The 13684-nt window shown below is 48.1% G+C and overlaps 1 protein-coding gene across 2 annotated transcripts in view; it reads right to left on the reverse strand.

Annotated features, from left to right (window-relative positions):
- Positions 1–673: 673 nt before the first annotated feature.
- Positions 674–13684, reverse strand: part of INSR (insulin receptor) — a 158687-nt gene continuing 145676 nt past the window's right edge. For both annotated transcript variants that reach the window (XM_077121459.1, XM_077121458.1), the window contains 7 exons: positions 13168–13235; positions 10981–11225; positions 9824–9934; positions 9578–9737; positions 7907–8036; positions 7247–7381; positions 674–5600 (listed from right to left, as the gene is read on the reverse strand). In XM_077121459.1, the coding sequence (XP_076977574.1) occupies positions 5246–5600; positions 7247–7381; positions 7907–8036; positions 9578–9737; positions 9824–9934; positions 10981–11225; positions 13168–13235 (1204 nt within the window). In that variant the 3' untranslated portion in view covers positions 674–5245. The remainder of the gene's footprint in view (positions 5601–7246; positions 7382–7906; positions 8037–9577; positions 9738–9823; positions 9935–10980; positions 11226–13167; positions 13236–13684) is intronic.

Genomic DNA, 13684 nt, shown 5'->3' on the forward strand with positions numbered 1-13684 from the left:
TGCCATGACCATCCTAGGCCAGAACCACCCAACCAACCCACAGAACCATGAGAAATAAATGTTTCCTCCACTAAGCCAGCAAAAACTAACACATGAAGTTGTGTGACTCGTGCAAAGTCACACAGGGGGCTTAGAGCAGGGAGTCTGTCTCCCTACCCTGTACATTCTGCAGCCAGCCCAAGGAAAGCTGCACAAAATCCTCTTTCAATCCAAGGTCCCTCTCTGGCCACACCCATCCACCACCCATCTTGAGTACAAATTCTCACTCCCAGGATCACTTTCAAAGTATTTAACCACATGTAAGTCTCCTGCATGTTGGAATGGAGCAAGGTCCTGGAATTCCCTGGAGTGGAACCCTTAGTGGTTGGGTCATGGGGAGGTCTAGGATTCTGGGACACTTGGGGGAGCCAATACTGATGAACTAGGATGGAAACAGTTGAAGACTGAAACCATCGGTTTGACTCTACAATATGTAATAGTCTATTGTTAACCCTGCCAGGTCTAATATTTAGCCTCCAGCTTTGTGCGCTGAAGAATACAGAGTTCATCCCCTCTCAGAACAAGAACCCACACCTTCCAGGGAGATTTCCCTGAGCACAACACACCCCACAGCCACAACCGTAACCCCACATAGATCACAGGTCCTAGCACAGGACACCATACAAAACCAGGATAATTCTCAGACAATTTATTCAGAATTTTAATATAAACAGGTAATTATCCAATATTTTACATGCGGAACAATTTCAAGACTCCAAAAAAGGCATTTTTTGTACAGGTCACTACTTGGCTCTTGTAGGAAAACATTGAAAAAATAATCACCGAGCTTTCTGTGGGTTCTGTGTTTGAGTTGTTTTCAGAGTACGCCACGGCACATACTCCCTGCTCTGCTGACTGCAGAGGGAGGAAAGCAAGACCCAAGTAACAGTGTCAGGAGGTGTCTGCAGACACAGAACCGAGGCCACTCAGGCACATGTAGAAGGAGCAGCAACCTTCAAGCAAAGTCTATATTAAGACTAAACTAAGTCTCACCTGAAGGTATATGAGGACACACACACTCATTTTTGGGCTATTCCTTCCGTTATGGGACCAGAAGCCCCAAATCCATGATGTGCTTTTTAACAAGGATTGTGATGGCTCACACACACACATCCCCCAAGAATGTGGGTGAAGTCTGATTTCAGGTCTTGGCTGGTATCAGGTGATACTGAGCTTAAAACTCATTTCCCTCTGTTTCTGGGGAACTGCTAAGGAAATACCACCTTTAGTTGCAACCCCTGAAAGTTCGTCACATTCTTTCAGTTCAAACGCTGATCTGTTCTTTCTGTTCCAATCCTCACCTCTGGTCTAAATCAGTATTGTGGAGAACATTACGAAAGGTCCTCTGAAGTGACACCATTCTACATGCCATTTGTATAAAATCAGCATTCCCTTTTCCTTGTCCCCAACAAAGCCATAAATACTAAAGAACTTGAGGTGTCCAAGGACACACAAGGTGGCATCTAAAAGATATTTAACCCAAAGCTTCTGCCCTCCTCCCCATTGTGAAAAAAAAAAAAAAAAAGATTGTCAACTGGGACTACAGCACATCAGATGAGTCTCCCCAACAATCAGCATGAGTAACCCCTGCCCAGAGATCAGTGTTACAGTGGGCTAAAAGCAAACATCTCCCAACCCAACAAGTAGTTTCATTGGCAGATGGTCCACCCTGGTGGGAGACTGGTAGATCTGTCCATCGGGTTGGCAGTACGGTCCCCAGTGGTCACAGGGTTGTATGTATAGACTCTTGTGTTGATTCCCAGATTTCCTTTTGGTATTTCCAGAGAACCAATGACACTCCCCCTTCCTACTAGCTTAAAAAGACACTCCCAGGACAACAACCAGTGTGCAGACATTTTCGGATGTATGCTTGACATTGCTCATCCAGGGAGAAAGTGATATCTCTAGGATTCTTCTCCTGGAACAAGAAACCACTATGTGGACTGCACCAAATGAATGAAAAAGGGTTTTACAACAGTGAATGATCTTTCAAAACAGGAACAACACCCCCCTTTCTCACACACAAAAAAATCTTTTTAATTAAAATGAACAACAAAAACCTTCAACCCGAGCATGGTTTTGTTGCTGTCCTTAACTCATCACCACAAACCTGCAGAACAACTAGGACTTTATAAAGTTCTACTGTTACCAAGCCAACATTTTCTAATTCTAAAGGAGGCTGGTGACCCAGCAGGTGCTTGTTCTTTTCACTGTGGCAGGAGAGAGAGCTCAATGAAGTGGGCACAATCCTGATGCATGGGGCAAGATCCCCACCCACCCTGCTCAACTCCTCTCCTGGGCAGGTGAAGAAGGTTAAGTTTGCAGGACATGCCTAAACTTATGACAAGGGCAGTGAGGTTTAACACACTCACAGCCCTGCCAGCCCTGTTCCAACTTTCACATGGTCCTCTCAAGCCACACAAGGTCAAACAATATCAGCTCGAGGTCAACCACACCCCAAAAGAAGGGGATCCAAGGTTTTGTCATGTAAAAATTGTGTTGACCATGCTGTTGGGTTACCTCCAAAGGGTAAGGGTCCCCATGCATCAGATATATCACGATAGCCCAGATTTTGTCTCATGGTTGGGAGCACAGTGTCAATAGATAGGGGACCAAAGGTAAAATAAGATACAAAAAGGGAAGATTGAAATCAGAGAAGAATATTGCAGCCAGGACAAAAAGAATCTATGCTCACAAAAAGGCCATGCCTTCTCCATCCCAACTCCCTCCCTCAAAATTCTGACTGGTCCCTGGTGTTCAGAATCAGCTGACATCATGAATTTTCTTTGATTTGGACTGGATCCAGGCAGAATTTTGAAGTCTTGAGATATCCATTATTGAATCACACCCTAACAATACACTGAGGTAGACTGTGCTGAAAAAAAAAAAAATCAGTACCCACATCCGCCTGTTTATTTTCCTTTGATAAAAATTTACATGCACTCCATTTTTTATGAAAATGAATTTTACAGTGACTTTATATATTAAAATAAATAATTTTTCCTAATATAAGAAAAACTTTCTGAATTAGAAAAAGGTGAAAATTGTTGCTAATGAAGTATATGACCACTACAAATTTACTAGGAAAAGAACAAAATACCTAGATCTACGTGTTTTATAATTTACGTACAGACCCTCTCGGATTTACAAGGTAAATTTGGCGAAAATAATTTTTGTCCTCTTGCTTCTAGTATCCGATCACTGATGCTCTTGCCAGCAATATTTTGCACACTATAATTTCTAAAATCACATAAATAAGATAGCAACAGACAATTGGGATTTGTGTCTACCTGTGTTCTCGAACATGAACTAGAAGGCTTGGAGGTCACCATTGCATCTCTATCCCATCCTTAATTCCACAACTCGTAAGGAGAAGAAAGCAATCGAAATTTTGCTGAAAAAAAGCACTCTGAGGCAACCCAATGGGTGATTTCGATGAACCAAAATAACCAGTTCATTGTGTTTGGTATGAACAGCCGTGATTCTTTTCCAAAAGAAACCATGGATTCATGCCCATTTATGCATCTATAATTTCTGAGTCATGTGAAGGTCCTTTCCCTGTTTCTTCTCCAGACTCCACTCTCGTGAGGATTGCAATGTCACAGAAACCTGAGAGTTCTGCTCCTGCCCCACACCTGGCAAGCTGAGACCCCTAGGTGCAAAGCAGCTTCTGAAAGGTCTGTCCTGGAGATACTCAGATGCCCCCAAAATGGTTGAGGGGACTGACGGGCATTCTTGGCGCATCTCATTTTATATTGCTTAGTGTTCTCAAAATCCATCCATGACATTGCTCTCTGGGATTTGATTTTGTTGGGCTTGCACAATACCTGTTGAAAATGCACACCCAGGAGAGGAAGCGTGTAAGATACACACACACAGGAAACCAAAAGACCACTGAGCCCCAGGAGCATGGGCAGGCAAGGTTCAGCTCCAGGTCACAAACAGCTTTGCCGAGCAGGAATCTTCTGGCAGGCTGCGCTGTCACACCGAACCATTCGTGAAAACCCATTCTACCCACACCCACGACGGGGCTTCCCAACATCCAAAAGGGTTAGCAGCTAATGTGGCTTTATTCCCAGAAAATGGATGCCTTTAAGACCAAACAAAGAGACCACTCGTGCTCCACTCTGCCTGCCCAAACAGGCAGACCAACCCGCAAGCCCCAGAAAGCAGTCAATAACTTATGAAATGAATGCCGAAGACTTTAAAATATTAAATATGTCACAAATATATTCTCAAAAACTCTGTCATCTCAGTTCTTTTTTTTTGTCCTGGCTTTGTTTGGTCTTGAAAAGATCCATCACTCCAAACTAAATTCACTCCGTTGGCTCCCGGAAAGACATTTTTCAGCAACGTGAAGGGAGAGAAGTCTCCTGAGGTTTGACATCAGACACAAGAAGAATCTGTTGAAGGTACCTTCTCCCAGTAAGTGAGAAGAAAAAGTGAGGAATTGGCTTACACACTCCAAAAGAGCAGAACTTCCATGAGCCAACCCAAAAGCATCAACCCAGTTTGGATATCCTGCACACAGGCATCAGCTGTGTCTAACCTGGACACACACACACACACACACACACACACACACACACACACGAGCACACACTGGGACTGAAGACCCTTATGAAAAAATGTGAAAGCAGCAGCTATTGGTCAATTTGAGGAAACTGATTCTGTAGGGGGTGGGGGTGGGGGGGCGAAAAATCCTTCAGCCTGGATGAGAAAAACTTCCCCGAAGCTCACTCTCTAAAAAGCTTGGAATTCCACTGGAACAGATTCTTTTCTTTCAAACTTTTGTTCCACAAACTAAGTTTTAGGTTTTATATGGTAGCTCAGACACCAGCAAAAAAAAAAAAAAACAACTTGGTAAAAACAGGTGCTTTCTTTCTTTCAATCTACTAGAAAATAATAATAATAATAATAACAATAATAATAAAATCCTGGCTTGGCACCATGGTTGCCGAAAAGGACGGCAGCCCTGGAAACCCCTTTCCCCTCTGTGTTCACAGTTAAATCCACCACTGACAGCTAGTCAAATTGGCAATCAAACGCATGTGTCTTAAGTCACAAAGATGAGCAGAAATGTGTTTCATGATCTCTGAGCTCTGCCCGTCGCTGGGGCAGAGCAGTGAGAATCCTGAGTTTTCTGGAGACCTTTAAACCAGAGGAAGATCAGAACAAGGAGACCCTCCCCCCGAAAAAGCATCCTTTAGGCGGGATTCGACCGCGGCAGGGTCAAAATCCGTCCGTTTTTCTTGCCCCCGTTCATGTGGGTGTAGGGTATGTGCTCGTCGTAGTTGCGCTTTAGGCCCAGCGAGGACCCGCCTTCCCAGCCCCCCACCTCGTCCCGCTGGGTGTGCGACGACCGGTCCAGAGGGATGCTTTCCATGTCTTCAAACTCCATCTCCAGCTCCTCGGTCTCGGGAGCCTTGTTCTCCTCGCTGTGGAAGAAGGACACTTCTGGGAAGCTGGGGTGCAGGTCATCCTTGAGCAGGTCGACGATCTCCAGGAACGTCGGCCGCATCTTGGGGTTGAACTGCCAGCACATGTGCATCAGCTCGGTGCTGGGGGAGAGAGGGACACGCGGGCAGGTGAAGAAAAGCCAAAGGAAGACTGTCCCCAACCCGAAACCAGGCCAAAAAGGGCTTCTCCCGAGCACGGCCCATCAGTTTACAGAAACCCTCAAGGATTCTCCCCATGTGGCGTTATCTGGCATCTGGAGCTGCTTGAAAATGCTTGCCGGTGCCACTATTTAAAAGACCTTCCAGCTTGCAGCACTTGGAAACTGGGAGGTGGGGGGGAGCTGCAGCTGTGTGGGTCAAACCTAGAAGGGAGCTAGCTCCAAGGGTCCACCCTGCAGGCTCAGCCCTCACTCTCAGGAGGATGGTGGTCACGGGGGGGGGCCACGCAGCACCTGCCTGGAGAAGTGCTGGTGTGGGGGTCTCCTCTGCAGTGGTATCTAGGACCCCAACTCTGCACCCTTTGTACAGGCCAATGGCTCTACCTGGCGGAGAGCACTCAGGATAAACACCGAGAGCTGGTGTTTCCAGTGTTAACTCTTCTTTTCCCCACCCCAGCGTCTTTGAGGGCAGAGGTTGGCAAACACCCACCCACCAGCCAAATCCGGCCCCCTGATTGTTTATGTAAATAAAGTTTTTTTGGCACACGGCTGCACTCATTCATTTGGGCATTGCCCGTGGCTGCCTCTGAGCAACACAGGCAAAGGGGAGCAGCTGCAACAGAGCTCGTCTGACCTGCAAAGGTGAAAATATTTACGCCATGTCCTCTACAGAAAAAGGTTGTAGACCTCTGTCCTCAGGCCTACTTCATTTTCCTAGTTCCAGAATTAAGGAAGACTGCCATGAGCCAATGTTTAGAAATATTTTGCCTCATACTTTTTCAAAGCTTTAAAATTGGTGTCTACCATGGATTTTCAGGAGACCAATAACCTCTAGAGGGTTCCTAGGTCAGATAAGTCCTGAAACCCAGCAGGGCCAGCCTCCCCAAGAATATCCACTAATTCCGTCCCTATAGTCTATACTGTTGACTTCCTTTTTCAACATGGAAAGCGTTAGAATGGGCATAGCTCAAAGATCCCCATAGAGTGGAAGAAGGATCAAAGGAGAAGAAAGAATTATAACAGAGAAGACAGGATTTCACAAATGAGTATGACTGCTGAATCGCTATATGGATATTTCTTTTAGCCTCGAGTGTTTTCAAGCAGCTAGAAGGCAAATCCTGAAATTGTGGAAGGATAACCCATGCCAAACTTGGAAATCTCTTCTGCAACTACTTGTTAAAATGTACTTTGAAAATTATTGCTTATTCTTTTTTTTTGTATATACATTACATATCACAATAAAAATGTTGAAATGTTTTTTAAAAAAATCACAGACATGAAGCTTTTAAAAATAAACATTACTTCTATTCCATTATAGGAAAAAAAAAAGAATAGTTAAACAGAAGTCTCTCTGCTCACTCCAGTTCCTTTCTCCCTAGGTAACCACTACTGCAGATTTCTTATACAACCTTCCAAAGATATGCTATGCAAATGCAAGCAGACGTGTAATACAACATGCAAACAAACACACATGCAAAGATATGGCATGCAAATAAGCATGCATGCAAAGATGTGAGATGCAAGCACACATATACAGGGCAATGCCATTTTTACGAAAACCCACACACCACGTGTTCTTTCAATGCTTACACTCTGTCTGGACAGTTGTCGGGCTGATCCAGATACCCTCCATCCATGACAAATTTCAACACCTGTTCATTAGACAGGCCTTGGTAAGGCTGTTCGGCCAAGCTGGTGATTTCCCAAAGGACCACGCCAAAAGACCTGCGAACGACAGCTGAGGGTTGTACCACAGAAGCCACCAAATACACACAAACACATTCGTACACACGTACCAACACACACACTCACACTTGCCACCTGTGCATACACAAACACACACGCACTCAAACACCCACACGCATATACACACAAGCCCACTCTGACACACACATGTGTATACATACCCACATATACACACAAACCCATGCTCAGGCCCATGCACACACACACACTCACGCTCATACATACACACACACACATACCTTGGTTGACTAGACCCTAAGCTGACCCATTCATAAAACAATTCATGCTGCATTTCCCAACTGCCCGTGAGATCAGTCCCAACTTGGAAGTAAGGGTTACCACCAAGGTCTGAGAGACGGGCCCCACCGTCACTTTCTTGATGGAGAAATGGCTAGGGAAGGGCCAGTAAGGCAGGCTTTGACCACCCCTCTTGCAGGGTCCACTGGCGGGGCCCCTGGAATACAAACCTGGGGTGTCCTGTGTGCCGATCCATGCGTGACTTACCACATATCAGAAGAAGTGGTGAAGACTCCGTCCTTCAGAGATTCCGGAGCCATCCAGCGCACAGGGAGAAGGCCCTTTCCGCCCTTCCTGTAGTAATCCGTTTCGTAGATGTCTCTGGTCATTCCAAAATCTGACAACAGACAGTTGACACACTCTGAAGGTTTGGCCTGTGACTCAGGCATCCACCTCCTTGAGTGCCCTCCCCTCGCAGAGCCTGGGATGATTTTCCCAAGTGTGTACCCAAGAGTGTGGAGGGCAAATAGCTGTGAGACCGGATTCTGAAGCTTGTCTCGGAAGTGTGGGAGAGAGGGTGGACCGGCATTTAAGGGAAGGGAAAGGAAACCACCAAGGGACCAAGAAGTGACGTCCAGCACACAGCTTGGGAATCCCATCTTCAGCAACACTTCCCTCCCCTCTATGATTTCATGAGAACCCCAAACCAAACTTCTGGCTTTCTCTGGCAAACCTGGGGCTCCCCATTGGATATAGACCCAATGACTACCCAGCATTCCAGTCAGAAACCTGGGAGTTTGCTTTGTGTTGACCATTCTCCTTCCATCACACCCACATTGAAGGCCAGTCCTGTCCACACTCCCTCGACATCTTCTAACTTGTTGGTTCTCCATCGCCCTGACCCCACCCAGGTCCACCACCATCTCTCACCTGCAAGACCCCACCTTGCCCTGATCCTTTGACAGCCTGACCCTTTAACAGTCCAAGAGGAGCTAGGATCACTTCACTTCCTGCTTCCCACTGCTTATATAAATAATACCTTTTTGGATCTTAAATAAGTTGATATTACTTCTTGCTTCCCTTTGACAACATAGAATCATTGTCTAAGTGACCAACCACAACTTGCAAAGCCCTTCTAGGGCCAGTTCCTGTCTTTCTCCTTGACTTTCCATCTTGTGATTGCTCTGGTCGCCTCTACATTCACTTTTCTCAAACCACATCAGCCTTCCTTCCAGTTTCCTGGTCTTTGCATGTGCTAACCTCTAGAAGAAGCTCAGCTTTTCCTCATCCCGCAAGTCTTAGCTAAAAAGTTACCTCCTTACGGAGGTAATTTCTGAGCTGACCACGACTCTAGTTTTATATCACTAAATTCATTATTTCTTTCAGAGCTCTTTTCCTAATCTTAACTATCTTATTTTTATAATCATTAGTTATTTTATTGTTCATGTAGGATAGCACTGTCCAATAGAACATTCTGTGATGATGGACATAGCTGATATTTACACTGACCAGATGGAGGTCACTAGCCAAGTATCATTATTTCCACATCTGAAATGTGATTAGAGTGGCTGAAGAACCAAACATTTGGTTTTACTTAGTTTTAATTCATTTTTAAAATGCAAATGGCCACACATGGCTTCTGCACCAGAACACCACAGACCAAGACTGCTGGATGCAAGAGAGTAGGAACGTGATGACTTTTTTCATCGTTGTCTTGTTCGCACTCACTCCAGAGCCTTGCATAAAGAAGACACTCAATAAAATCTTTTGAGTGAGTGAGTTAATGAAAGAATTCAACTCCAGTTTAAGGATCACACCTGCCCCTCCATCCATAATCCTGCCCCTTATAATTGGAAAAGATGGAACAACTCGTCAGAGAAAACGCCTTAATCCAAACTCAGACCAACTGCACCCCGGCAAGCAAAATGCTAGACAAACCTCCAATTTTGACGGTGAAATCATGGGCAACCATGCAATTCCGAGCTGCGAGGTCCCGGTGCACAAATTTCTTGGCATTCAGGTACGCCATCCCATCTGCGATCTCTGCCGCCATCTGAATCATCTCTTGCAGAGTAGGGGGAGGGCGGCCGGGGTTGTTCTACAGTTGAAATATGGGGTCATATTCAGCAAGACTCATGCCCATGGCTTAGAGCTGGTGTTCTCCCATACCTAGAGGCAGCTCACCTCGGCCTCAGGCCGTAGCGAACGGAGGTAGCTCTTCAGGTCTCCATGGGACATCAACTCCATCACCACCAGCGTAGGTTGGCCCTTGGACACAACCCCCAGGAGGCGGACCTGTGGGGAAAGTATGGGTTCCTGGATGATGGTCCATGGGGAGACCTCAACTCATGTCCATCACCCTGTTTCATGTCCATAGGACACACCACCCTGCTCCTGGGTGGAGCTTGGTCAGCCCTGGGCTGTCCACCTCAACCGTCATGCTTGATGCCTTGCTCAGGGGAAAGAATTCAGAGCTCACATTATGGTGAATGTGAACACATTCCCACCCACATACTCTACCACACCACACCAAATCTGGTCTCCATGACACTCCCTGAGCACAGGAGGCACTGTCCCTCCTCTGGGTCTTTGTATTCGCTGTACACTTTGCCAAGCATGCTTGTCCCTCTCACATGCCATCATCGCTCATCCCCTCATGTCTTTGTTCAAGATACATCCCCCATCTCTGGTAGAATGCTAGCTTTCAATGCAGAAGACCCAAGTTCAATTCCTGGACCATGCACCCCCAAAAAATAAATAAATACATCCCCCAGCATTCCCAATCCCCTGAGCCCACTCCCCTTTTTCATTTTCCCATAGCATTATCCCAAACAGTACCATAAAATTAGCTTATTGTGGTTAGAGTCTGTTTCCGCCCGCCATATTGGGAGCTCCATAAGGACAGGAAACTGCTGCATTGTGAGGCCAAGAACAGAGGTTGGCACAGACCAGGGCTTCTGTAAGTGTGCGTGGCAAGTATGAAAGGACACGAGCCCAAAGAGAAATGAACAGACCTCTGAAGGAGCAGAAAGGCAGGGAGGGTGTGTGCTGGCTTCAAGTGGGGGCAGGTGGAAGAAGCGAGGGACCTCTGTGTGTTTACGGGCTACAAAGGATTCAAGAAAGGGCAAGAGGTGGAAGATTCCCAAAATCAATGGATATGCAATGGAATCTGGTTCCCTGTGTGGTGGGAGAACCTGGGGTTGGATTCTGCCTTTGGGGCGCCTCGTGGGGGACAGGGAATGAGTAAGGGGTCTGCACCACGTCCTCTCTGCTCTGCAGGGTGGGAGGACATGACATGCACAGAAACCTCTCCCTGAGCTTGGGGTGTACGCTGGACTCACCACGTGGTGGCAGGTGAAGCCCTTCATCACCGAGGCCTCGTTCAGGAACTCGATCCGCTCCCGGAGGCTGGCCGACTCGTTGACTGTCTTCACCGCCACGCGGGTCTCGGCCTCGCCCTTGACGACGTCCTTGGCATTCCCCTCGTACACCATGCCGAAGGAGCCCTGTCCCAGCTCCCTCAGGAGGGCGATCTTCTCCCGGGGCACCTCCCACTCGTCCGGCACGTACACAGAGCATGGAAACACTACTCCTCACTTATCTGGGAAGTGTCCCGAGCAGACCCACCACCCTCACCTTAGCCCCAGCAGATGCTGATAAGGTGACTTGCACATTCCAGGGCATGTGGCCGTGAACGAGACAGACCTGGAGCCCCGTCCTTATGGAGAGGATGATTGAGATGCGGGAAAAGCCCAGAATGGACCCAAGGTTCAGGTCAATCTGTCCTGAGCTGGGCCTCCATCCTCATCTCTCCTGGCTGAGCAATAGGTTTCAGAACCCCATGACTGAAGAACACTACTTTCCACAAGAAGCTGCTGTAGATGCCAAGCTGCAAGTGAGTGCGGATAGATTGCCATCCTTTGGGGGGAAAAAATTGGCCAAAATATTGGTAGCCCTCCCATCAAGGCATGGAGTCTATTGCCCCACCCCTTGTATCTTGGGGCATCAGCAAGTGTCACCCAAACAAAGACTTGGAGAGTTCTCGGTCCCTGGGGCCAGCCCTCTCTTGCTGCTGGGAACCCGCCCCACACCCAGTAAAGAAGCCTGGGGCCAGCCTACTGGTGACTGAGAGACCAAGTGGGAAACGAAGGCTCTGCCACCCAAGCTGAGGGCCCTGGGTGCACCCTCCCTGCCAGCGCCAGGGTCATGAGTGAGGCCATCCTAGACCACGGAGCCCCTGATCCCCTTGGCCAGCTGCAGCCACCTGAGAGAATCCGGGCAAGACCAGGAGAACTGCCCAGCTGAGCACAGGCCTCTGGCACCCTCCAAATTGTGAGTGAATCAATGGAGGCAGTTTTAAGCCACTCCATTTGTGTGTGTTTGTGCACAGCAAACAATTGAAAGGCAAATGTACTAAGGCTTCATAATAAAAGCCAAACCAGTTCCTGGCTTCCTCTGCCTCATCACCAGTGGTTCATGCAAACACCCTGGATCAGAAGGGAGTTCTGCACTCCAATGAACTCACAGATGCTCGGTGGGGGCAGGCTGCCTCTTCAGGGCCCTGGCCCAGGACCCTTCCCTGTGTATACCCACTGGCTTGGTCTTTCTCAGCCTTTAAAGACCCTTGCACACCACTTTTCAGCTTTCATGGCACCCACCCCAGAGCTGACGGTGTGCCATCAGCCACTGTCACGTTGCTAAAAATAGGGTGGAAAGGCAGTTCTGGGCGCCCGTCCCAGCCCAGAGGGACGGGGAACCCAATGACAGCCCTGAGGCTCTGCTTCTCCATGTGCATTGACAACACCATCCCCAAATTCTCAAATGGCAGGGGAGGGATGCAGGGAGTGGGCCCAGCATGGAGAGGCTCCCAGATCAGCATGTTTCCCCTCCTTCTGCATCATCCCACCCCCATGTCCCGGGGAGGCATCTGGCTGAGTGACAGTGGGCAGGCCTTGGAAGGCACATTTGATTTTTCGCTGCATGAAAAGCTGAAATGCTTTTACTGCTGTGTGAAGAGCCAAGTCTCACCGATAAGGGTCTCTCTCTGCCCTTGGGAACCATCAAGGCGGGGGGGGGGCACTGGGGCCTGTCCTGGGCTCCCCCATACCTGCCACCATAAGCGGCATCATGCCGCCACCCATGGCCAGAGGTACTCCCCACCAAGGCTGGCTTTCGCCCTTCTGTGCCCTATCCCCACCAGCCTTCTATTTTGGCCCTCAGCTTGGACAGCAAGTCTGGACAGGGCTTTCCAACTCGGATTCCTGGTACCCTCTCTTGAGCATACACTGCCCAGCCTTCCAGTCTCCACACTCCCCATAGCCTGGTCCTTGGGTCCCTGACTGTCCAAAAGGTACCAGCGTCCAAAGGCTCAAGACAATGGGGTGTCTGCAGTCAGGGGCAGGCCAACGGGCTCAAAGTGGGGTTGAGTGACAGCCTCCCCAAGGAGTGCACCCATTGATGGCAATGGCCAGGGAAACTGCACTGCAGGATCTTCTCTCTCCCTACCCCAGGAAGGGGGTGGCACTCACCATCACTGGCACTCAGGTACTCAGGGTTGGAAGACGCATAGAGCGGTCCCAGTGGCCCATCTGGCTGCCTGGATGAGCAAAAGGAAAACCCACCTGCTTGAAACTCTCATGGCTTTGGGGGGGGGCGGGGCGGGTCTCACAAGGAGAGACCCCTTATCGGCAGCATCCGGGTAATCTTGGATGCAGCCTGGGGGAAGAGACCCTTGTGTTTTGAGACCTGCTGTTTAAGGGCAGCGACATGGTACTGCTGGCCCCTGGTGGCTTTTATTGTAATTTGTGGTAGCCCTTGCAACATGTGAAAGCCAGTTATCCAGCAGCTGTATTCTGGAGCCAGTTCATTCAGGCTCATGAGAAACAAGTGTTACATCTTCCAGAAACAAATGTAACAATCTTCTGGTTGTTAGAGCCAGCCATCATTAAAAAAAAATTTTTTTGAATTATGAATGTTTACAATGAAGTAAACTGTGTTAAAAGCAAAGGCAGCAGTTGATTGTAAATGTCTGGAAATGGATGGAGG

The sequence above is a fragment of the Tamandua tetradactyla genome, chromosome 11 (assembly GCF_023851605.1).
Source record: "Tamandua tetradactyla isolate mTamTet1 chromosome 11, mTamTet1.pri, whole genome shotgun sequence".
Lineage (NCBI taxonomy): Eukaryota > Metazoa > Chordata > Mammalia > Pilosa > Myrmecophagidae > Tamandua > Tamandua tetradactyla.